We start from the raw sequence: 24,173 nt of genomic DNA on the forward strand, positions 1-24,173 counted from the left end.
GTTGACGCTGTCTCCACACGCACCAGATAATTAATGCCACGAATACCACAAAGATAGCTGCAACCACTCCGATGACTAGAGGCGAGCTGAATATAGGCTTTTTACCGCTATTAGGTGTTGGGGTGGTCTTGGCTATCGCTGATGGAACCATTTTGGTCTCGGACCTTGACTTCTGAGATTACGTTAGTTGTACGCCAGAGTCCGGTTGGGGTGATCTAACTTACCATATATCAAAATGCGTCGGAAGATCGCCTTGAGACTTCTCAGCTGCGAGTCTTGGTGTGGGTCTAACAAACTCCAAAGGGTCAGTTAACTTACGCAGATACCGAAAGGTGTACTTACGAGTATGGTGGCAGGTTGTTTTCCTGCTGTTGGGCAGTCCTTTTCGGCGAATATCGAATGAAGATGATGCAGCACATGTTCATTACGACATTGATGCATGTGGTTACGAAGGTCATTTTATAGTTCCTTCTTCCTCACTGCGACAACCTCTCCGGAATCGGGATTCGACAGTGTCTGAGGCAGGAGTACGTAACCGGTTCCCGGGTCCTGTCGCAGTCACAAAAGCACGGATACAGTAAACGGTATCATATTTACACTGTGAGACCTGATGGTATGGTATCCGAGCTTCAGCAATTGGGTGTTCCAATGTCATCATAGTATCACGAGTAATTGTCCATACGTATCACTCTGAGATCACGAACAGGGAGTCGCTAAGGAAGATTCAGTATTGCATAATTGATTGGATTCGCTCGACTACATAAATGAATCAAACGAAGCTATATGTATTCTAATGATTCGGACAGCCAGTACATTCTTCGTGGTTTCGATGAGCTTGCGCCCATACCTGCTTAGAGGTAAGCTAAGCTCTAAGAGAGCTGGGAAAGGTTTACCTCTTGGTCGCGGTAGCAATCATATACAAGGATTGCTCCTTCTCGTTCCACTGTGATGTACACCCAAGCTTCAGAAGCTGTTATGTGACACTCAAAAGCTTCAACGCCTCCTTCGTGGCAGGGCATGGATTCATAGCTTTTGTCTTGAATATGGAAGCCCGTGTGATAACACTGAGGTCTGTGAGAACTAACTATATCGTTTGCATGCCGAGAACTTACATGGGATGGAATAGTATGCAAATGCTGAATGACTTCTGGAAATCCAAATGGCAGCTCGAAAGCATCCTCTTCACCACGACGGTCCATGCCTCGGTGATGACATCGATGCACAGAGAACGCTGGTGGTTGCAGCTTAGCCGGCAAAAAGCCCCCACCCGCCGTCGGGGTATCTGTGTACGTGGGAGGATCATCCGTAGTAGAGGTGGATTCTGGGGTTGCAGTGGGTGTTACCATGAGCATCTCCGGAAAGTTAATGCTTACAGCAAAATCAAACTCAGCAGCAGATGGCGTTTGGGGGACTGGATTGTATGGAACGTCCGTCATGCTATCTTCAAGCAGGGGCTCGTGCAACTCCGCGGTGATCATGCCAGGTGCGCACGCCATGTGCTCTTGTATAGACGACATGTGCTGTACATAGTCAGCGTGCGCATACCATACCCTATAGAAATGCTTACTGGAGGCTCAACTATTGCTGAATCGAAGATCTGAACTTCACCTGGCCTTTTAATTTCCATATATACGCAAGCTCCAGAGGACTGCGAGTATCGGCTGAGAAGAAGAAAGAGAACATCCTCTTCATTTAGTGGTTCGATGGTATGTAGGACATTTTGGTATTCGTGTATGAGCCGTTCAATGTTCGAGAAGGCTTGGCTCGATTGGACTTCAACAAAACGGCTGATACCAGAAGCAGAAGAGCCAGGATTCTAGTTATGGTCAGCGAAATGTCCTAAGCCTCGAATTATAAGGCCTTACAACGCCACGTTCTAAGAACGAGTTTTTAATGTGCTTTGCGTGAGTCCGATAGTCTTCCACGTTTGGTGGACCCTTTGTTACAAAGACAGAGCTGTACTTTGTGTTTCTGATCTTCCAGTAAGGATCGGACGCGTTTTCCACATACGCGGGAGGTGCAGCGGACGATGAGTCCATTATTGACATCGAAACTGTATTGGTGCAGACAACGAGTGCGAAGGCGGGGCGGGGATCCATTTGAGCTCACCAGCAAAGGCTGCGCCGTGTGGAGCGCTGGGTGAATCAAAACTGACTACTGTGATTGCGCCGCATTAGCAAAATCAGCCTGAGCGCCTCGTGCCAACCATTCGTATCGCGCGATGCGCCTATGTTCGGTTTACAGTATACAGAAGTCCGTTTATTGTTTGTTGAGCTGTGCACCGCCTACACGAGTTTACGGGTTCCAGGATCCGGCTTCGGTTATCCGCATCTGACGCTCACTATCGCTTTTGCTGTGCTAACGCCCATATAATACCTATGATAGCTAGCTAAACCGCTAATCCCGCTCACCTTCAAGGACACAGCATGTTCATTTTAGCTATCTACCTCGGCTTCATAGGTGCTGCAGGTTGTCTGCCGCAGCCTACAGTGCCGCCTGCAGTCGCTACTTGTTACACTTTACCCATCGACTTTGCGGTAAACCTCCAGTCCTCGATCTATCGCCCATGTTTCTGCATCCGAGATCACAACGCGCTTGTTACTTCCTTAGGCAAAGACGAGCCATGTCTGGTAAGCCAGACTGGCACCTTAATCTTAGTTCTATGGGCTGACTCATTACAGCTTGTACGCTCGGCGGAGGCGGAAGCCGCAGGTCTAGATCCAAGGCAGTACAGTCAATGGTTCTGGGAAACGACAGAAGGATACCGTTACTCGTATGCAGAATGCTGGAGGGACGACATCTCGGTGTGTCAGATGGTTCTTGGTAGTCAAGAGCGAATGTAGCTAGGCTGGTAATACAACTAGAATAGAATCGCGACGGCGGCAGCTTGGTTTTCTGTTAACTGCATAGCAGTATAAAGTGAATCTATAAGTATGTCCTGAAGGTCTAGATAATGCGTACCTACACCGATCACTATGACAGTCCTTCTTGTATGTCGTCGCGTTCTTAAAAAGGCCGCATTGACCCCCAAAAAGCTTCGCAGCAAGCTGTTTTCGCGCAGTGTAGAGCACTATAGCAACCCATCAAGCGTTGACTCGTGGGACTACCGAGGTTAGCAACCCAGCTTAGTAAACACTCTCAGACTAACAGCCGCACAGACATAGGTATTTAGGTATCGATGTCAAGTTCCTCCCTATGTGCTGGGACACCCGCTGTGCTGGGACAAATGAGGAGTACTTTGATTTTCAGCACTTCGCTTTCTTCGCACGCCCTAGTAATTATTGTAAGTTTGTATCAGCGACATGCTAGAGCTGCTTGTGCGCTTGTTTTAATGCTCCTAACTAGAAATTACGTTAGTATTGCTAATTTACTCTTTTTGCGAATGTTACAAATGACCTTTATTGCGTGCATAAGGTGTTAATTACTCTACTATCGCACTGCTGAGAAGCTTTGACGACCCGCTACACGTACAGGAGAACTGTATCTAAGTTAGCCCTAAGAACCTACTGTTAGCACGGTAATCTATGATCAGCCTCGCGCCTGCTGTAATCCCAAAACTATGCAGGGTCGCCACGCGGATCGCTGCTTCGGCTAGCGGTAATCTCTGGTACGTTTTACAAACTGTGGCTAACCCATTTGTGGCTATGGAGACGCTTAACCATATCCGATACACTGACCGTGCGCGTGACGAGCCACTTCGCGTGACGAGCCACCCCAACAAGATCAGACGACAAAAAAGATGAGGTTATTGAGCCACCCACAAAAGCTATTATCGTGAGATTTTTTGATGTATTGATATATAGACGCTACTAAAGCGTTTGCACTACTTGTATCTCGCTGGCGTCTTGATTTGGCGGTTGCGCAGGCTAAATTTGGGTGGGGGAGACGCCTTAGGCGGACCAGCAACCACACCACTTGATGGAGCAACAACACGACGACGCTTTGTCGGTTTTTTTGCTGGCTTGTGTGAGACTTCTCGCCTACGCTTATTTGCTGTATCGCGACTTTTTTGAGCGGTTGCAGCTTGTTGTTGCTGCTTTTTGAGTGCCCGTTCGGCAGCTTTCTCCTCACGCTGCCGTAACTGCTCTGCATCTTTAGCAATTTTGGCTTGTTGTCGAGCCACCTTTGCAGCTTCTTGAGAGCGCTTTTTCTTAGCTGCTTCTGCCGCTTTGATCTCTCTATCGCGAGCTTTTTGGAGTTGTAGCTCCGCGGCTTCGTCCAGTTCTGCGGCCTTGCGCGCGCGCTCGCTGGCAAGCTTCCTGGGACTGTAGGATACAGCTCCGCCGTGCCACTCGTCACCTTCTCGTGTAGTTAGTGTTGTAGACTTGATCGGGCGCTTTTGAATGAGGTTGAGTTCAGCGCGTAGCTCCGCGTTTTGGAGGCGGAGAAGCTTGTTGTTGACCTGCAGCGAGTGCAGGCCTTAGGATAGCCGTTTGGCTTTAAATTTGGCCTTGTCAGCCACCGCAGCGTTAAAAATTTTGCGCAGCTGAGGCTAGGTATCGCTGTCGCCTTGCTCCCTAATTCCTGGGTCGTTATCTTGTTGTTGTGGGTTGTTGTTGAAGCGTTGAAGTACCCGGCTTGCGTCTATCGGCTATACGCCTGTAGCTTGAAAACTCTTTAATATGAGATCGTGAGTTATTGTAGAGCTCTAAGCTGGCTAAAAGTGACGATAGAAGTCCTATTTGGTGATTCTTGAGAGGCCTTGGGTTCGCTGGAGGTGTTGGGTAAGCTCCTTAGTGTAGTGCTTCGAAAGCGGCCTAAAGAGAACTACATCCAACGGCTGCAAGCTGTGGGTTGAATGGGGAGGATACACTATAACTATGATACGTTTGGCTTCACAAAACTCCAAAAATTCGGGCGTGAGGTGGCTAGCGTGCCCGTTAAGGATCAGAAGGCGCTATTGACGGCGAGCTTTGGCTGCTGTATGACGTTCGAACACCTGTTGAAGCCAGGCGAGACCCAACTCGTTGTTGGACTATCCCGAAGCCGAGTGGGATACAAATACTTAGTGTTGTTCGGCCTCTAAAAGGTCGTGAACCCAGCTTGATTGAACCCCGGAGGTGCCCTGGTAGATGAGAGCGGGCGGCAATGCATCTCTAGAAGCACATACGCAAGCTAACAGCGTAATCTATTCTCTGTTGCCATCCCTTATCGCCTGGGTACGCTCTCCCGCCTCCCAAACTGCCTTGGAGAAGATCCTCTTTCTGCGGTTGGCGACACCGACAAAGAAGCCCTTCTTATCTATATTGTACGTATTGCGCTCGTTAATCCCGTGTTCCTCTATCTTGGAGTGCAGCAAGTTGAAGTAAAACTCGTATTTATGCTTGCTGTCGGCTAGGTGACGCTTACGATTGATACTGGTGTCCTATTTGGTGGTGAGCTCGTCGGGATGGCGATGGCGAAACCGGTTAACCCAGCTATCGGAGACCTCTTGCTGCGCAACAGCGCTTCCGAATTTTTTTAAAATACCCTGTGTAGGTGGTAGACCATCTCTTGTAGCCCTCTCTATGTAACCGACAACCTCATCCTCTTGTTGTGGGTTGAGTTGTTGTTGATTTGCGCATTTGGCTTTATGGGAGACCTGCAAACCCTTGTGCCGCCGCGACAGCGTTGTTCGATTAACTCCGAATATTTTTGCAACTTAGCGGTACGAGAATTTATCTCCAGCTTCACGCGATTCGATATATTCAATTGCTTCTTGAATTGCAGTCATGGTGGTTGAGTTATGACGCGTTGAAGATGGGACGACGCGCAATGTTGGGATGGTGGGGTGGCTCGTCACGCGAAGTGGCTCGTCACGCGCACGGTTAGTGTATGGCACGTGTCTAGCGCCTAACGACTGCCACGTGCCTGATTCTTCTTGAGCGTCTATACCCGCGTATCGATGTCCGGTGACCATGACCTCATCTGCTCCTGTTAGCTGAGCTAGCCTGATGTGTCCATATTCCGCTTCCTTTACTGCCGTGTCTCGACGAACCAAGCCTGAAGTATCTGCCCGTCTATTAGCGTGGCTGAAGCAAGCATGCTGCTCAACATATTGCAGCCTCGCTCACAATCTAGGCTGCGCCTCCCAGCCCGCGCACCCGCGACACAGCCTGTCGCCATCACCAACCTTCGGCGCAGCTGCGACGTTAGATTCGAATCCAACATCTAAGTCGACGTACTCCGTCCGCCATCCCTACCAACGACGACCGTTGTCCCTCACGGGCGGACGGGCTGCTATGCCCCATCGATCCTTCTGCCGCCATTGCTAGCCTTACAGCCTCCGTTCACGACGCGATGCGACTTTTACACTATATAAATAGCAACGAGCTTACCTTAACAAAGGACTTGGTCGGCGATGACAAGATCCCGCTATACGCGATACTCTCTTATACCTGGGACGAGGGTCAAGAAGTAACCTTCAACGATCTGATGAAGAACAGCAGAGAGAAGAAGTTAGGATACAACAAGATCCACTTCTGCGCATCACAGGCTAAGCGCGATAGTCTGGACTACTTCTAGATAGACACGTGCTGCATTGACAAGTCGAACAATGCAGAACTTTCGGAAGCAATCATTTCCATGTTTCGCTGGTACAAGAACGCAGAGAGGTGCTACGTGTATCTTTCTGATGTTTCCAGCAGACCTTCCGGAGAAGGCAGCGATGCGCACAGGAAGCGGAAACCTGTGATTAGGAAGAGCGGGTGGTTTACGCGAGGCTGGACACTTTAAGAGCTTATCGCTCCAGCATCTGTTAGGTTTTTCTCTAAGGATGGAGAGCGGCTTGGTAATAAAAAGTCTTTAAAGCAGACTCTTTATGAGATTACTGGAATCGCTGTGCAAGCGCTTGAAGGCATTCTAATGATATGCTTTACTGTGGAGGAACGAATGCAGTGGGCACAAGGACGCAACACAAAGCGCGAGGAACACGCAGTGTACTCTCTTTTGGACATCTTAGAGACAATAACGAAACCTTGCAGCTGACTGCAAGCTTTTGCCTTTTCTACGCGTTTTGTGGTCTGCAAAAGCTGATGCGTAACTACGCGGGTGTTCATACTAACATTCTCAACAAGTTCGCACCTGGAAGAATCCAAGGCCACAGTCAGTTCATTTTCTAAGATACAGTCCATCTCTTCCCTAGCCGATTGATCTCTTTGTCTAGATTCATTAGCCGAAATTCCATCATGAGCCAACTCGTTTGCCAGGCCTAGTAGAGTGCTGAGGCTGCTTCAAGTGGACATTATAACAAGATCATAGTCCAGAATCTAGAGGTTGTTGTGAATGCAGGCAAAGACGTCTAGGGGCGCGAGAAGAAGCAGCGCGCCTTGATTAGCGTCACGTTGACACTAGAGAAGCAGTTCACATCGGCTTCTTCTACGGATTCTGTTAATGATAGTACAGTTCACTGTAGTACGCTCAGCAAGGCCATACAAGCACGCTTTAAAGATAACACGCAATGCAATAGATGACTACAGCTAATGCAAAAGTTTCCACGCTATAGGGATAGACCATCACACGGCCCTCACGCTTAGCATTCGCGTCGTTTTGAGTACAGTTCCGTGTAACTTACCCTGCATCGACGGTTCAAGGGTGTCTCGATACGCCATTCAATAACTTCCTCCAGCGCCTCAGAAATCCTCTCGTACTTCAACGCCATATTGACCAGATTCACGACCTGATGTCGCAACTTTGGCGAAGTTTGTTGCCAGTTTTGCGGCGCATGTACGGTTTGTTGCTGGGTGAACAGCTTTAAGAATCCGTCAGGTCATGAAAGTGAGGTGTTTCGTGGAGCTGCAAACCAGAAACCGTTGCCATTACCACTAAAGGAAGCGGGAAGCTGCTTGGGCTCGAATCTCATTCTCCATTGTGGGATAGAGTAATGTCTAACCAAGCGTGCCGGGACGCACGGTGTAACGGGACACTTTCTTTTCCGGACCCTTGGATTGTCTCTAGTTCTTGAATACCAACAAGTGCAACGCGCATGTATTCTACAGCTCTCTTTCTCCTAACACGTTAGTCTCCGGCGCCGAAAAGCGCGTTGTTCACTGTGCTGTCGCTCGTCCTATTAGCGCTGTTCCTGACGCTAGTGATTCGAAGAGCTCCTGCCAGACTGTTCTTGATCGGATGAGAGGGCAGATGAGTCTGTTTACAAGGCAGACACCTTTCATCTGCATGAATGTTTTGCCACCATGGCGTACCGTAGAAGTTCTGACACTACACTCTTTCCAGCCATTGCACCCAAGCAAAGCTCGAACTATATCCATTCTCCATCTCCACGCATTTCGGTGAAGATCGTAGCGGCGGCTTCGCATGACATCACCGAATCCAGGTTAAGAGGTTGGTCTCTGATTTTTGTCTTAGAAGCATAGAAGTAGTTAGAAGTATTTGGGCCCTCCGCATGTTCCGCGAAAGGAAATGCATGGACGCGTCGTCAGCCCTACAGTTTTCCTGGGTATCGTTGTAATCCTCCGACGCTCTGGAAGGCGATAGACTTTCTTGGCCAGAAGATCTGAAGCCCAGTTTGGAATGTCACTGCTAAGCGAGTAGTATGTCACTCGCTGTGCACTATTCGCTGGAGAAGTCCGACGAGCCCTGACATCATTAGCCTGCTCTTATCGACGGAACACGTCTCTATGACATCTTCTAAAGGTTATTGTAACAGTTGTACCACGACTGGCATTAGCTGAACGAATAGAACAGATATCAACGAAGAGGGCAGTGACCGCCGAGACGGTGCCCACAATATGACTCAAGAATCTCCGGGTCTTCAGCCAGGCATCCGCATCAAGTTCATACGTCCACCAGACATGCGCAGCACCCCCTTCTGTCCATCTTTATTCCGCTCGAACATGATCGGATCGTGCATCTTCATCCTTTCGATATGCAATGGCATCATTGAATTAGCAGGCCTGTGTGATTCGCTAGAAGGACCCCCACCCGCAGCCGCAATCAGAATAGATAGTCTGGTTTCTCAGCCACCAATCTAGTCGTTGCTCGAACCCATGTTGCACGCTTCTCCTGAATAACATCATATTTTATCAGTGGAATAGCCTGTTGTTTTGCCTGCAGACCTGTAGATAGTCTGCATCAACAAAGACTTCATGAGTGCGACCAGACCTTAGCGTCGTATTCGATCATCCACTGGACGTACTCGTCACCCGCCGTTGTCCATCCCCTTGATCCGCAATATAGTCGGCAAACCAACCGGCGGCACGATTGTTGCGTCCTTTTGAGGAAGCTAGAATGCGCCAAAATTGGTCAGCCTCATAAATGTGTTGAAGGAGGGCGCTTCTTTGTGCCGGTCCGCTATGGAATGAGTAGAGGGAACATACAGCAATACCAGACTACCTTACAGAGGTCTGCGTTCTTGAAGAGTGTGTACAGGGTTGGTATGGTAAGGTGCAAACTCTGTGCAGGAAGGCTGATCGAATCGCGGATGGTGCCGCCATAGTTCACTTAGCTCTTTCCACAGAAGCGTAAGGTGACGATCAATCTTGCGTACCTCGTGGTCGTTGCGACGCAAATCGATGAGGATGTAGTCTCTGCTGGAAATCTCTGCGCTCTGCTTGATCATGTCGAGAACATCTTCCTGACAAATAGTGGCAGGGGTATTTCAGGGTGCTGGGTACGCAGCGTGCCATGGCGGGGGCGGACCTGTGACGCTTGCGGTAGCCATTGTTTGAAAGCGTCTATAGCATTTGCGAGCGGATTCAAGAAAAATCATGCGAAAATCTTTGGGGATCATTGTAATGTTATGCAAGAGCAATCGCCCCCGTATATCCGCACAAGCTCATACCAGTGAGTCACTGCTGAATGATGATTGGTCGAGACTAAAGCTAGCTTTACAGCATCTTTACCACTGTGTGTCGTTGTCATTTACGACCTCGAATATAAGAAGGAGCTACTGTTGGACCTGACTATCATCTCCGTTCACTCAAATACTTGTGAAGGCCAGCTGATAGCATCTCTGCTACTGTACCTACAACAACACATCTCCCCGCTACAACCTTCAAAAGCAATCAAGATGACGTTATCGTCAACGGAAGGGCCCCAACCCATCGACACCGAACCCGTCTCTCCTCACAACGACGCCGATCTCGAGAAGCTGCGGCTCGAGGAACAAGTAGCAGTAAAGAAGGGCTCGGTGATCAAAGGACTAGGATGGCTTGACCGCTTTCTTGCGGTGTGGATCCTTCTTGCTATGATTATCGGTGTCCTTCTGGGAAATTTTGTCGAAGAAACGGGGCCAGCGCTCCAGAAGGGCAAGTTCGTTGGCGTGTCAATCCCGATAGCTGTGGGCTTGCTTGTCATGATGTATCCGATTCTTTGTAAAGTTCGCTACGAGTCATTGCACCGTCTCTTCCGAACTCGCGCTCTCTGGATTCAGATTGGGTTCAGTATACTTATGAACTGGATTGTCGCTCCACTCCTCATGGTACGTCTCATCTTCTGTTCAACCTAGCTTCGACTAACTCACTATAGCTCGGTCTTGCATGGGCGTTTTTACCCGACAGGAGCGACTTGCGAACAGGACTGGTTTTGGTGGGCCTGGCGAGGTGCATCGCCATGGTACGCTCATACATCTCTACTTCCTTTCTGACATAGTGCTTATATTCACTAGGTTCTAATCTGGAACGGACTTGCAGGTGGCGACGATGAATATTGTGCCATTTTAGTGGCAGTCAACTCCATTCTCCAGATGATACTCTACGCTCCGCTCGCCATCCTTTTCATTAAGGTCATCAGCCGCGAAACTGGGACCGTCGCCGTCTCCTATGAGCAGGTTGCGACAAGCGTTGCAGTCTTCCTTGGCATCCCCTTAGGCGCTGCAATCTTGACGCGCCTCATACTGCGGAAGCTGGTTGGCGCAGAATGGTACGAAAAGGTGTTCCTGAAGTGGCTAGCTCCGTGGTCACTCGTCGGCCTTCTCTACACCATCCTCGTTCTCTTCGCCTCTCAAGGCCGCCAAGTGGTCCACCAAATCGTCTCTGTCGTTCGAGTCGCCGCACCACTCATTGTATACTTCATTGTTATCTTCTTCTTCACGCTGTTCGTATGCAACAAGCTCGGATATGGATACAAGTTGGGGGCAACCCAGAGCTTCACAGCTGCAAGCAACAACTTTGAGCTCGCAATCGCTGTTGCTGTCGCCACTTATGGTCCTGACAGCGACCAAGCGCTTGCTGCTACCGTCGGACCTCTCATTGAGGTACCTGTATTGATCGGGTTGGTCTATCTAGTAAGGTGGATGGGTAGCAGATGGGCCTGGAAGAGTGTTTAGTAGTGCACGGCTGGTGCAAGTTGTTCAGTTACATAGCTCAAGATAGATCATAATAGTACATGCTGAATCCTAAGTTGTTTTGAGGCTGCAAATCCCTTATGCATGCATGCTTTACAGCCTATGTGATGCTCGCAGTAGGAACATTTTGGTCTTATGTTGATTGCAATCATTGTACATAGTCTGCCGCGAGCCTACGGAAGTGGTACTGTACCCTTCGCAAGTCATCTTACCCTCAACATCTATGAAGCTCTAGGATCGGATGTTACACTGCGCTGATTGGCCATTATGGACTAAGGCATGCTTATTGGGCGACATATAATGCAAGCTGACAAAGGCGGTGCGTAGCGAACGTGACTAAGGGCCAAGCTCGCGACAAGGCAACCTATCACAACGTCGCGGTGACATGCACAGAGTGCTCAAAGGATTCCAGATCTCGCACACCACACAACCAAACGGTTTTCCTTTCTAGTTATGGCTAGTTCTAATGATGTCTCAGTGGATATTGAAGTCTTAACATGCGATAAATGCAGCCCGCATGGCAACGATTATGGCTGCCTGCGACCTGGAGACTCGCTTGAAGGGCAGATTCGTGTCTTGTCGCCATCAGCACTATGTTTTACGGACATCGAGATCTTCTTCCAAGGTAAGTCAGGCTACATCTAGCATTCCCAGATCGTTGCATCTGACTGGCAAATGCGCTTTAGGATTGCAGTCTACGCTTATCCGCTCTGCTTGGGCTCCCAACACCAACGAGCTAGTAGCTTACTCACCAAGCTACGATCACCCAGTCGTGACAGAGTCTAACGTTCTGGTGAATCCATTGGCCGACTGGGAAGACATGCGTTAACAGATGCAGTTCCTCGACGTCAGTTACGAGGTGAAGCTCGACTCTTCCCAAAGGGCTTTACGTGAAGATGGATCGATTTCGTACAGCTTTCCCTTCTTCTTCGTTATCCCTCTCGGCACCGAAGGCCTAGGCGCCTCGAAGCCCCTACTGTGTAGAATCCTTTCTCCGACCTTCAGATCAAAAGGACTATATTCGGATCCGATCTCTGTCACCTACAAACTCCACGGCGTTGTGCGATATAGGAACGAGCAAGATACATCCTCAGAGATACCACAGACTGCGAAAAAGGTTGAAAAGAGCCAGACCATCGAGTTTCTTCCGTATACAAAGGTCGAGCCACCAACACATGTTGCTAGCTTTCCCGAGGAGTTTGTCTTGAAGACGAACTCACCAATATGGAAGTATGCTCTGGGAGGCCGCCTTGGAGAGATCACCATGAGCACCAGAGAACCACTGCCATTAGCCTACTCGCCCTACGAAAACCGCCCTTGTACCGACTTGACGCTCTCTATAACCGCTCACGCCCCTTTGGCCGTGCAACGTTTGCGAGCCATATCCTTGAATGTGAAACCTGCGATCCGAGTCAAGACGTTCTACGCTTCAGAGCCGATGCCGTGCCTTCCGAAGCAGACGTTCCTTACTCGGAACCAATCGATTCGGCTCCACGATGAGCTTATCAGACTCGAGCACACGGATTTTACGCAACTAGATTGGAGGCACAGGCCTTGCATTGAGACGGAAGAGCCGCCAAGGTATGAAGATGCTTTGTTAGACGGTGCGCCACAGATGACCTCCACCGGTTCGAACCTCAGAGACAACAGCGTGGATGAATGGAAAGCGTCTGTCCGCATTCCGATCCAGCCTCATGAAACGATACTGCCAACTTTCTGTGGGAGTCTCATTTCGAGATCGTACTCCTTGATCCTGCGTGTGAGAATCGCCGGGATACGTACTCGGAAAGCCGATTTTGAGGTTCCTCTCCAGGTTGTCTACCTGAGACCTTCCCAGATTAGGAACGACTCAGTCCACGATGAGAGATCGAGATCCTGCATTGGCCCTGAAGGCTTACTTGCACAGCAAGATGTAAGTTTCACTGTGATATATACTAGCAGTTTACCAACGTGCATAGGAGCTACCTACCTACCACATGCGATCGCGGGGAGGCGATCATACATAATAGTATAGTGATTCAAAAGTAGCAGTTCGTAGTTTGGGTGCTTGTAGAATATGAGATGTTTCTAGGACTAGGAGTTACGTTAAAAGTTAGTCTACTATGACACTAATCTTACCGGCATCGCTAAACACCAATGAAGGTTGGCGGGAAATCTACGCATTGACCCAACAAAGACAGCATCATGGAGCGAATCTGCCTAGCGCCTTAAGGTTACTCTTAAAGTAAAGCGCGTGTCATGAATTCAGGCAGTGATACGTAGGTGCATGCGGTCAATGCTTGCGTTTGTGCTCAACCAATCAATCGCAGCGGGTGACATTCAAGCCTTCCCTAGAACACATAAATTTTACAGTACAGAAATGCATCGCTGGAACAACAAAGCTAATACCTACACCTGATCTCTTCATCCATCGCTTCAATCCATGTCGTGGTTCCGTTCCCCACTGCTCCGTACTTCGCGACTTCGTTCCCCCTGGCTCCATTCCCCAATCTTCTCGTTAGCCAAGCGCGATCCACTCTTCACATATCGGTGTACCCACAACATCGCCATGAGCTGCCCATCACTACCAATTGATCCTGATTCTCCTTGGGATCCAAAATATCCCACCACGAAGAACCACACTCCGTCAGCGATATCTCGCGATGAAGTCCTCTGGATGTTACAGCAAGGGCAAAAGCCGGGAAAAGACTTCGTTCTCGTTGATCTCCGCCAGGTTGATCATACTGTACGTAACACAGAACTGAGATAAATCTTTTCGCAATGCTGACCCTGTATCTCATAGGGCGGGACTATTCGCGGTTCGATCAACTTACCAGCACAGAGTTTGTATCCCACTCTTCCTACACTCTATACGTTATTCACGAGCGCTGAAATCAAATGCGTCATATGGTACTGCGGTACGTTATAGCATCAATTGCCATGTACGTAAAGCAACTGACACTGCCTAGGCTCCTCGCAGCATCGGGGACTTCGTGCTGCCGCTTGGATGGACGACTATATCAAAGAGCAAGGGAACCCAGGCATTCGAAGTTTCATGCTACTTGGAGGTATCAAAGGGTGGGCAAATTCAGGAGCTGAGTACACAAGGCTAATGGACGAGTATCAAGAAGATGTCTGGTATTAGCTTGACGTCCATCTCAGTGTCCCGGGAAGCCCTTCTCCCTCATGGCGGAAAAGACCACCTGTAACGTTACTTCGATTTCAAACCAGCCAGACTCAGTCTCTGCCTTATTTATGCTGTGCAATAATAATTTTTCTGTGCTGTGGGTATTACTAACCACACAGGCACCTTCACACCTTAAAATTACCATGGCGTCGGTGTTGCTGCGCCTGGCTTGTGGAGAGCCTCCTCTCGTCATAAAACAGGTGTCCTTCGCCACAGCGCTAGATTATTTTGCGCACTATGTCGTAAAAAAGTCGCGATATAGGAAGAATAGGCCGCGGTGCAGAGGGAGGGCGGTAGGAAACCTGAGAATGGAACCACTAATGCGTGGTGAGGGCGTCGATGAGGCCTACCGTAAGTCACGCCTAGGCAGGGTCGTGACAGCCTTGTTATGAGTAGATTCAATGCGTTTTGAAGATGCTCTGCAATAGCGGAAGTGGCCGTCTGTGCTACGTGTCTACACAGTCAAAGGTGGTGAAGCTCCAATATGAGTTGGTCAACGCTTCCTCGCAACTTGAAGGTGGCGAAGAAGTTCATCCGGAAAACTGAACGACACGACGTTCGAGCACCTTGGTAACTTATTGGACCAGTATCTCATTATTCTAAGTTGCGTTGTGCTTTTAGCTTATGATCCCACGGCAAGCCACAGGGTGAGCAGCCAAGGACTTGCCCTGGAGTATGGACCGAGTCAGCCAGGTGCTTGAAGAAGACTTTATATTATGAATTCTAGTTATTCTGGCGCCGGCTGTAAAGCTGCACGGTGACTCTAGTTGAAATGGAGAACCTGAATGACATTTGATTGTTACAATCATGCTGACCCAGCTTTGCAGGTGATCGCAGGATATAACCCCATGTTTTCCCGACCGTCGCGAGTACATACGATGAGGCTGTGCAGTAGTGGACTGGTTAAAGTCTTGCCCACTTAGGGGACATTAAACAAAGCCGGGTCCTCTTTGGCACCAGTGAGTGAAATATGCAGACCAATCGTTAAGCTTTGACTGAGTTAAAAGATTATTCCATATAATAGCGCCGCGTTCGCCCGTCATATGTAGGTAATACCTGTACACATTAGTGAGGTTCTGGTCCGTTTGAAGCGCAGCATACATTATCTCGTGCAAGTAGACCAACGGGACCAATGCAGAAACTTGACTCCTCATGAGTTGCACTCGTCTGAGCTTGAGAAGGCCTTAGGTATACCACTTGAAGAGGAATCTCAAAATTGGCCCTCCGAGTACGTAATCCGGCCACTTTCACGTGCAGAAGCAAAGAATACGATCTCGAGATAAGGCTGCTACAGAATGTTGGTAGTAGTGTGACTGATGGCTGGATCGGAATTTGAACTGATGCTTTCCACACGTCAGCTCTATTGCCCATGAGGTTCGAACTAGTGGAGCTGATCTCTTGCGCATCATCCCTCACAGCATCTTCATATGGTGGTGGCTCATCCGTCTCAGGCCGAGGATAATATGTCCAGTCCAGTTGCTTGTATTCCTTACAGCCGAGTTTGATGGTCTCGTCATGGAGTTGAATCGAAGGATTTTGTGCGAGGAATGTCTGCTTCGGCAGACATGGCATCGGCTCTGCAGAGTAGAAGGTCTTCACCCGAATCGCAGGTTTCACTTCCAACAAAATAGCTCGCAAACGCTGAGTTGCAGATGGAGCGTGAGCGGTGATGGATAGTTTGCAATCAGTAGAAGGCTGATCTTGGTAGGGTGAGTAGGCTAGTGGAAGTGGTTCGCTAGTCGATGTGGTAAGAGATCCGAGGCGGCCGCCGAGGGCATGTTTCCATATTGGTGAGGTCACCTGTACGACGAACTCATCGCCGAAGCTAGCAAGATGTTTTGGTGGTTGGACGTCGGAAAACGGGAGGAAGTCGATGAGTCGAGTTTTCTCGGTTTTCTCAATATTCTCTGGTACCGCTGCGACTGCATCATGCTTCTTGCGATATTGAACGACGGCACGGAGTTTGTAGATTATAGAGAGCGGGTCCGAATACAGGGCCGTGGTCTTAAAAGATGGAGGGAAGGTTCGACACAGCAACGGCTCCGTGTCATTCGGACCCTCAGTTCCACGGGGCATAATAAAAAAGAAGGGGAAACTATACGCGGTTGATCCATCCGTTTTCCTATGCACTTGAAACGAATCGAGCAACGCCTGATAGTTGACGTCGAGGAACTGCATCGGTCAACATACATTCTCAAGCGAAGAGAGTACTGACCAGATCGGTAGACTTTCTGACGACTAAATCATTGTAGTTGGGTGAGTAAATTAACTCATTGGTGTCAAGAGCCCAAACAGAGCGGACGAGTGTAGACTGTAACCCTAAAATACGACCGCAATCAGACATTACGCCCTTGAACTGTGTAGAGAAGGCTGATATACCCTGAAGGGAAACCTCGATGTTTGTAAAATGTAGTGCCGATGGCGATGAGACACGAATCCAGCCCTCTAGCGAGTTCCCTGGTCGTACACAGCCGAAGTCATTTGGACTTGGACCGCATTTGTTGCAAGCTGAGAGTTCGATGTCCACTGAAACGTGTTTGGAGCCAGCCATTGCTGAATAGGGTATTGTTCTGCTGTATAATGTCTGGTCTCAAATCTGAGCACTTGCAGAGAGTTTACGTTATAGTGGAACGGTGGGGTAAGCGAGTAACATGCAAACCCGGAAAATTGCGACTGTAGCCTACGTTTCCTTTACCTCTATGCATCAGTTCTACAGCGGTGACATTTATGGGGAGAAACTGCTATAGGCCGTCATGTTGCTACGCTGGAGCTAAGAGAACGCCGTCACGTGCAGGTGTGGTTAGTGCGGCTAGGCCTCTCGACTTGGCACTCGTGAACCAATCACATTGTTAGAGTGACTCACCACCATTTCTCCCTGTCAACGGCTGAGTTTCATTGAGCCGGTAGATTCATCATGCCAAGCATTAGAATCTATGGTCGGTAGTTCGTCGTCAAGGGCCTGTTTTCCCCGAACGACCGATATCATGAGCTCCTACCCTAATCAAGAAAACGACGGAACCAATCACAAGCGGGGAGTGACTCACTCTCCCTCCCTTCGTACAGCACGTCCTGCGTAATGAGGTCACATCAATAGGGGTATTATGCTCAGTTGACCGGTGGCTGGTGGTGTTCCAGCTGCTTTTTGTATCATCTAGACGCTAGTTCATCTCAATGACCCAAATAGAGCCTGAGTTGAAGCACTGTGGTCACGTACAGCTGATGGTGATGTCTTGATTGACCACCTCTTGGATCCAGTTAAAATTGAATTGAAGACTATGTGACAATATTGAACTGCCTGAGATTGGCAGTGCCTCGATCGGCAAGCAGACACTCTACTTGTTTTCTTTCAGCGAAAATATGGTAATTACTTCCATAATTCAGCCCTGACTTTTTCTTCCAGTCTGGCTGCATTGACCCTTGATCCGTTCAACAGCTAGCTCGATCAATCTGACCCTGGAAACGTTGATTTTCCTGCCGCCATCTTTTAGGTCGCTTGATCCTCCACCCGCCGAATTGCTCTGATCGTCTTGGTACAGAACTACACTGTTGCCACTAGTGGTAGTTGCCGCGTTGCCACTGAATAGGACTTCGGCCAAATCCTCGAACGCAGACTTTAAACGATCTCTTTGACGCTTCTCCGCTGCGCTGTGGGTAGTACGCTTGGACGCAATACTCGCAACCATCGAGTCGGGGAAGTGGAGACCAAGCTCAGTGTGCCTTCCTTCAGCAACGCATTCGTAATTTGATTTGGCGGCAAGGAGGCCGAGACGGTCATCATTTACTACGTAGTACGTTTAGTAGAATGATTGTATGAGGAGAAGCCGCAACAAACCAAAATCTACGTGCATAGATGATGGGTTTGATCTCATTTGTGTTCCTTGATTCTTGTGCACGGCTTGCTTAAGTTGTTGGCGATGCGCTTTGTGAAGTTGCGTCCGAGGAGCAGACTGGGCTATAGAGATCGGGGAAGGCATTTGAATTGGTTTGCTCTCGATTCTATAGTCCGAGGGCTCAGCCTAGAAAGATTAGCTACTATACCTTTTTCCGACCAAAGTGCTGCCAAACTTACCTTATGCTGGCTCCACTTCTGATCAATTGTAAAAACCCTAACGCGTGTTGTAAGCTCCGATGTTTACTGGAGGTAAGTCTTATGAAGTATCAGAGCCGTCTGGCTGAAAACAGTGACCCGTTAGCCAATCATTTTGACTCTGATCGCTCTACATAGCCGTGGTCAGATGCGCTTGATCCGGGTCAGACCTTTACTTGGCAATGCCAATCTGGAAGTCTTGGAGTGCGGATTGGGTGCTTCATGTGGGAAGATAACACGAGGCCAAGACAGCTATGTATCCAGGCTCTGGATTGCGTATGTGGATATGCCTGTCACTCGCCAGATATGATTAGCAAGATATATCTACACCTTAAAATGGTCATTCTCACAGCTCGTGGGCTCTACACGTTCTTTGTTTGGTTGAAAAACTCTTCGTGGTTTTTGCCTTCCTTCCCTACGCCACGGATTCAGCAAGACTGCAATAAAGTGGTAGCGGGAAGACTTTCGCTATATAAACACTGGCGGTACATCAATTTCGAGGCAGTAACCAATCTATCTCCACTGACCGCTTTGCATCAAGCGCATCCTTTTACTTTTGTTCCACTGCGTCTTCTCATCAGCGGCACGATGGCCCCCCCAGCCACCGCCAAATACGACTGGATCCTTGCCATCGCCACCATCGCTTTTGTCTTTGCATCGTTTGGTAATGGCGCCAATGACGTCGCCAACTCATACGCTACCTCTGTGGCAGCCCGGACCTTGACGATGGCACAAGCGGGCATCATTTCGGTAGTGACGGAATTCGTGGGCGCTGTAGCTCTCGGTGCTCGTGTCACCTCTACAATCAAGAACGGCATCATGAGTATCGACAAGTTCACAGACAGACCGGCTGCGTTGATGCTGGTTATGAGCTGTGCCGAGGTTGGCAACGCAAGTTGGCTTATGCTGGCTACTCGCTTGGGTTTCCCTGTTTCAACGACTCACACTGCTGTCGGATCCCTAATTGGTGCCGGCATTGCCGCTCAGTCACCGATCAAATGGGCATGGAAGTCTGGATCCGTCTCGCAGATTGCTGCTTCGTGGCTTATATCTCCGCTGCTTTCAGGTGCTTTTGGAGCTATCGTCTTTGCGACTGTCAAGTACTCGGTCCTCGAGCGTAAAGATCCATTGAAATGGGCAATGCGGCTTATCCCCATCTACCTTGCCCTTACCGGAGCAATCCTGGCCCTTTTTATTGTCATTGAGGCACCGACCGCGCCCTCGCTGGAAGAATTCGGAGCTGGAAAAGCTATCGGGATTATCTTTGGAGTATTTGGGGCTTGCCTCCTCATCGCCTATGTGTTCTTTATGCCTTATTTCGAGCGACGTATTCTCAAGAAAGACACACAGGTTAAGGCCTACCACATACCTCTAGGTCCCCTCTTAAGGAAGGAAGGTCCACCCCTCTATTGGCCATCTAAGGGTGATAGTTACGTCGACAACTATTACGCTGATACTTACCGTGCAGCACACACCAACAAAATGGACGAAGGACCAAAAAAGGAGGGTCATACCCCTACGGAGCTCGATCCGTCAAAGACCGCCGATGTGGAAAGCCCATCAGTCACCCACGTTCCACGTAAGCCGATGCCAGAGCCATACGAGCGCTTCGTTGGCCCTGTCCAGCACCTTTCCTGGGCCAATCCCACTAAATGGTGGGGCTGGTTCAAATTTATCACACTTCAAGGTGTGACACGTGATGTCCTCAGTCATGACTCAAGTCTGCTCCATGCCGTACACTCGTCGGCCAAGGTGTACGACATCCGAGTTGAGCACCTCTGGACCTATTGCCAAGTAAGCCAAACGCTGCTGCCGTCTTCTTTACGTCATTAATTCGCTAACTTTGTAAAGGTCATCTCGGCAATGATGATGTCTATCGCTCATGGCTCCAACGATGTGGCCAATGCTGTCGGACCCTGGGCCGCCGTCTATGAAACGTACCGTGCTGGCGTTGTCAGCACTTCGAATCCTACGCCCGTCTGGTTTCTTGCCATTGCTGGTGTTCTTCTTGGCCTCGGTTTCTGGATTTACGGATACCACATTGTTCGTAGTCTTGGTAACAGGATTACACGAATGTCGCCTACTCGTGGTTTTGCCGTAGAGATTGGAGCTGCGATCACGGTACTGATTGCAAGTCGATTAGGCCTGCCGGTATCGACGACGCATTCTTTGGTCGGCTCTACAATCGGGGTGGCATTGATGAACTATGACCTCGCCGCCGTCAACTGGAGGCAGCTACTCTGGATCTTCGGCGGTTGGGTGCTGACACTGCCTGTGGCAGGCGGGATTTCCGGTTTGTTGTGCCTCTTGGCCTTGAATACACCTCATTTGTAGGGTAGTATGCGCGACATGGGCAAGGAGGAATGGGGTGCGAACGGTTAGGCTTTGGTGCTGACTCGAGGTGCTTGGAGAGTACTCGAGGGTAAATAGTCTGGCGCGTTCAGTTTGGGAAAACGTTTCGCGGCGGGGAGATAGTTGCAATGTGCATGTGTTTCACCCGAGGGGTGTGACAGTGTACCGTTACCATGTCCGTGCGCGCAATGCGCGGAGTCATGTAATGCGCACCCCAACAACACAATCAGTTTATGAAAATGAGGCTGTAGGGCTACCCAGGATAGCTATTATCGCGACATTTTCTAGAGTTGTAGTAATCAGATGCTTGCGATCAACCTGTGCTACTTATATTTTCTTGGTGTCGCAGGCCAAGCGCTGTCGGGAACCTTATTACTAATAACGCCGTGCGATGACTTTCATATAAGCTGAGCTAGGATGCTACAATCAATAGAACAATACACTCTCTTCTAATTATTCTGTCTATAATACCCGCACTCAACCGTGCGACACTTGGTAACTTGATGTTGCGGCCGCGGCGGGTGGTTACTGGTGGAGGAGCTGGTGCAGCCCCTGGGGACTCCTCAACAGCTGCAGCAGCAACAATGCGTTTCTGACGCTTCTTGTTCTGGCTAGAGGCTTGTGAGGCCTTATGCTTGTTGTTTTGGGCTTGTTGGATAGCTTTTTTGGAGTCGCGATCTGATTTTTGGCATGCGCGTTCAGCTGCCTGTTCGGCCTTCTTCTTCTCCCTCGCTGCCTTGGCTGCCTCTCGTTCAACACGCTTCTCCTGAGCTACCTGAAGCTTGTACAGGCGAGCTTGCTTTTTCAGCTGAGATCTCTCAGCCTTTTGGAGTTGTAACTCATCCTTCTTACGCTCCTCTATAGCCCTACGCTCCTTGGCTTGCCTGTGTTTGGATAGCTTGGCTATTCGCACAAAGACAAGCTGTGGCCGACCAATCAGAGCCGAGCAATGACAGACTAGGAGTAGGCCCGGTAAACCTATAACAGCATTCTGCCATGACGATCAACTATCTCTCATGCAATCACCTTCCTCATCCTGGCGCACGTTATCAGAGCTTTACGACTACTTCCACACTCATCACTTCCAGTGAAAATGGCCACGGCAAACTCTGCATCTTCATCAGCGCCATGGCATGCTGCGTATCCAGCGCCCAGAAACTCGCAGCCGGAAGGTATCCGTCGAGAAGATGTATTGGAGATGATGAAGCTTGGGGAAAAGAAGGCTGGCATGAATTACGTGCTGGTAGACTTGCGCCGCAACGACCATGAGGTAAATTTCCACACACATATCCATGATCTTACGAGTAACGAAGCTCATTATGATGTAGGGCGGGACTATCCGCGGCTCGATCAATCTTCCTGCGCAGAGCTTATACCCCACCATGCCTACCCTGTACGCCATGTTTAAAGCTGCTGGTCTGAGTAAAATCATGTGGTACTGCTGTAAGTGTCTGACGAGTCTTTTGACACCATGGTCAACTAAGACTGACCACATTGCAGCGTCTTCTAAAGGACGAGGTACCCGAGCAGCCGGCTGGTTCGCCGATTATATCGAGGACCAGAAAGACGAGCAGATGCAGAGTCTAGTGCTGGTTGAGGGTATCAAGGGATGGGCAAAAGCCGGTGGGGAGTATGCGCAGTGGATGGATGAGTATGACGACGAGTTCTGGGCGAAGGCCTGAGGATTTTGAGCCACGTGGGTGGCTATGGACCGCGGGAGTGCAGCGGCAGTGCAGTGTGAGTGCAGTGGATCTCTCGGCACCTTGAGATGGTTAGTGGACATTTGAACGGTGTTTGATAAGGCTGCGAAAAGTGTCGGAGCGGTAGGCGTGACGCTGGCAAGTGATAGTGGCTTTGATGATGTAGCCGCCGCTAGTAACGCAGGGTCAATCATACATTTCCAACCAATGACAAGCTCGCAGTGACATGCTGGCTAGAAGCTGAGGCTATGACATACCCGTCTAAAAAAGCTCCATAGCCTGGAACAACTAAGAATACCGCGAACCCCCAGCAGCGGTTGTTAGCAAAACACTACAATTAGCGCTTTTGTCCCCACCCTTCGATTCTTTCGTGTCGTAAGCTTTGTCGCTCTTACAACAATTGTGCAAGCCCATGAATGTCTTCCGATCGATACTACGCATCAGTGTTCGCAGCACCGTTATACTCCGCCCACAGTGCCCTTTTACTCAGTTCACCCGTACCATGGCTACAGGATTTGGAGACCTAAACAATACGTCAGCCGAGCGGGCTCGAACTGAACTCGCTGTAGACTCAGCATACGACGGCGTTTCTCTGGCGATACCCTCCTCAGAAGACGATGCCGACGTTCGAAAACGCTACAGACCGTTTCTGCTCGATGGAGAAGAAGCGAAGCAGGATTGGGTCGCCCAGCTCGAGCTCAGCACGGCGTTGAAGATGGTGGACACACAGGTTCTTAAGCGTGGCGACGACAGATTACGTGTTGTTGTCTTACACGGCAGCATGCGACAAAGGTAGGAACTCTAGTTAACAAGATTTGTCGACATGACGAGCTAATTGTGGCAGATCGTATTCGCGCCTACTAGCGTACGAGGCCAGCCGAATCCTCTTCCGGCTCGGCTGCGACGTCCGCATGTACGACCCCGCCGGCCTGCCCGTCAAGGACGACGTCCACCACAACCATGCCAAGGTGCAGGAGCTGCGGGAGCTCAGTAAATGGAGTGATGGGCACATCTGGATTAGCCCGGAGCAGCATGGCATTCTTACGGCAGTATTTAAGAACCAGATCGACTGGATACCCCTCTCTACGGGCTCCGTGCGCCCAACCCAAGGCCGCACCCTCGCCATCGCCCAGGTAAACGGCGGCTCCCAGTCCTTCAACACGGTTAACGCGCTACGAATCCTGGGTCGCTGGATGCGCATGTTCGCCATTCCGAACCAGAGCTCCATTCCCATGGCATACAAGCACTTCACAGAAGAAGGGGAGGGAAGCAGGCTTATGCCTAGCGGGAACAGGGATAGGTTGGTGGATTGTATCGAGGAATTCGTCAAGTACACAATTGTCATGAGGCCGCATTTTGACCTCTTTGGCGACCGGTATAGTGAGCGGGAGGAGAAGAGGGCGAAGCAGAAGAAGGAAGCAAATAAGCCGGCGCTAGATACACAGCATGCGGCCTTGTCGAATGGCACAGGACCTGCGAATTGATACAGCCTTCGCTATTGCTATTTTACAATCATTACAATCATCTTGTGTTCGTAGCGGTCATCCAAACAATTGCATATGGAACGGCGCACGGGAATGATTGGCA

At 49.7% G+C, this 24,173-nt stretch overlaps 10 protein-coding genes across 10 annotated transcripts; 7 read left to right on the top strand and 3 right to left on the bottom strand.

Moving 5' to 3' along the window:
* Positions 1 to 869: 869 nt before the first annotated feature.
* AA0111_g9820 (hypothetical protein) lies at positions 870 to 2,039 on the bottom strand (the record flags this gene model as incomplete). The annotated part of the gene is made up of 4 exons (XM_028656422.1): positions 870 to 1,064; positions 1,113 to 1,520; positions 1,568 to 1,816; positions 1,866 to 2,039. The coding sequence occupies 4 exons, from the start codon at positions 2,037 to 2,039 to the stop codon at positions 870 to 872; spliced, it is 1,026 nt and encodes a 341-aa protein (XP_028502490.1).
* Positions 2,040 to 2,426: 387 nt separating this feature from the next.
* AA0111_g9821 (hypothetical protein) lies at positions 2,427 to 2,843 on the top strand (the record flags this gene model as incomplete). The annotated part of the gene is made up of 2 exons (XM_028656423.1): positions 2,427 to 2,630; positions 2,682 to 2,843. The coding sequence occupies 2 exons, from the start codon at positions 2,427 to 2,429 to the stop codon at positions 2,841 to 2,843; spliced, it is 366 nt and encodes a 121-aa protein (XP_028502529.1).
* A 3,436-nt stretch (positions 2,844 to 6,279) lies between these two features.
* Positions 6,280 to 6,504, top strand: AA0111_g9822 (hypothetical protein; the record flags this gene model as incomplete). Its single annotated transcript, XM_028656424.1, has 1 exon — positions 6,280 to 6,504. One exon carries the CDS (start codon positions 6,280 to 6,282, stop codon positions 6,502 to 6,504), a length of 225 nt encoding a protein of 74 aa, XP_028502537.1.
* Positions 6,505 to 10,006: 3,502 nt separating this feature from the next.
* On the top strand, positions 10,007 to 11,263 carry AA0111_g9823 (Arsenical-resistance protein; the record flags this gene model as incomplete). Its single annotated transcript, XM_028656425.1, has 3 exons — positions 10,007 to 10,417; positions 10,465 to 10,551; positions 10,604 to 11,263. 3 exons carry the CDS (start codon positions 10,007 to 10,009, stop codon positions 11,261 to 11,263), a joined length of 1,158 nt encoding a protein of 385 aa, XP_028502491.1.
* Positions 11,264 to 13,829: 2,566 nt separating this feature from the next.
* On the top strand, positions 13,830 to 14,405 carry AA0111_g9824 (hypothetical protein; the record flags this gene model as incomplete). The annotated part of the gene is made up of 3 exons (XM_028656426.1): positions 13,830 to 14,006; positions 14,064 to 14,178; positions 14,230 to 14,405. The coding sequence occupies 3 exons, from the start codon at positions 13,830 to 13,832 to the stop codon at positions 14,403 to 14,405; spliced, it is 468 nt and encodes a 155-aa protein (XP_028502489.1).
* A 1,107-nt stretch (positions 14,406 to 15,512) lies between these two features.
* AA0111_g9825 (hypothetical protein) lies at positions 15,513 to 16,998 on the bottom strand (the record flags this gene model as incomplete). Its single annotated transcript, XM_028656427.1, has 2 exons — positions 15,513 to 16,619; positions 16,663 to 16,998. The coding sequence occupies 2 exons, from the start codon at positions 16,996 to 16,998 to the stop codon at positions 15,513 to 15,515; spliced, it is 1,443 nt and encodes a 480-aa protein (XP_028502488.1).
* A 2,124-nt stretch (positions 16,999 to 19,122) lies between these two features.
* On the top strand, positions 19,123 to 20,868 carry AA0111_g9826 (Phosphate-repressible phosphate permease pho-4; the record flags this gene model as incomplete). Its single annotated transcript, XM_028656428.1, has 2 exons — positions 19,123 to 20,328; positions 20,386 to 20,868. The coding sequence occupies 2 exons, from the start codon at positions 19,123 to 19,125 to the stop codon at positions 20,866 to 20,868; spliced, it is 1,689 nt and encodes a 562-aa protein (XP_028502536.1).
* Positions 20,869 to 21,298: 430 nt separating this feature from the next.
* On the bottom strand, positions 21,299 to 21,884 carry AA0111_g9827 (hypothetical protein; the record flags this gene model as incomplete). Its single annotated transcript, XM_028656429.1, has 2 exons — positions 21,299 to 21,770; positions 21,820 to 21,884. The coding sequence occupies 2 exons, from the start codon at positions 21,882 to 21,884 to the stop codon at positions 21,299 to 21,301; spliced, it is 537 nt and encodes a 178-aa protein (XP_028502535.1).
* A 95-nt stretch (positions 21,885 to 21,979) lies between these two features.
* Positions 21,980 to 22,568, top strand: AA0111_g9828 (hypothetical protein; the record flags this gene model as incomplete). Its single annotated transcript, XM_028656430.1, has 3 exons — positions 21,980 to 22,156; positions 22,215 to 22,329; positions 22,387 to 22,568. The coding sequence occupies 3 exons, from the start codon at positions 21,980 to 21,982 to the stop codon at positions 22,566 to 22,568; spliced, it is 474 nt and encodes a 157-aa protein (XP_028502599.1).
* A 430-nt stretch (positions 22,569 to 22,998) lies between these two features.
* AA0111_g9829 (hypothetical protein) lies at positions 22,999 to 24,070 on the top strand (the record flags this gene model as incomplete). Its single annotated transcript, XM_028656431.1, has 2 exons — positions 22,999 to 23,378; positions 23,431 to 24,070. The coding sequence occupies 2 exons, from the start codon at positions 22,999 to 23,001 to the stop codon at positions 24,068 to 24,070; spliced, it is 1,020 nt and encodes a 339-aa protein (XP_028502598.1).
* Between the last annotated feature and the right edge of the window lie 103 nt (positions 24,071 to 24,173).

The sequence above is a fragment of the Alternaria arborescens genome (assembly GCF_004154835.1).
Source record: "Alternaria arborescens strain FERA 675 chromosome Unknown contig_30, whole genome shotgun sequence".
NCBI lineage: Eukaryota > Fungi > Ascomycota > Dothideomycetes > Pleosporales > Pleosporaceae > Alternaria > Alternaria arborescens.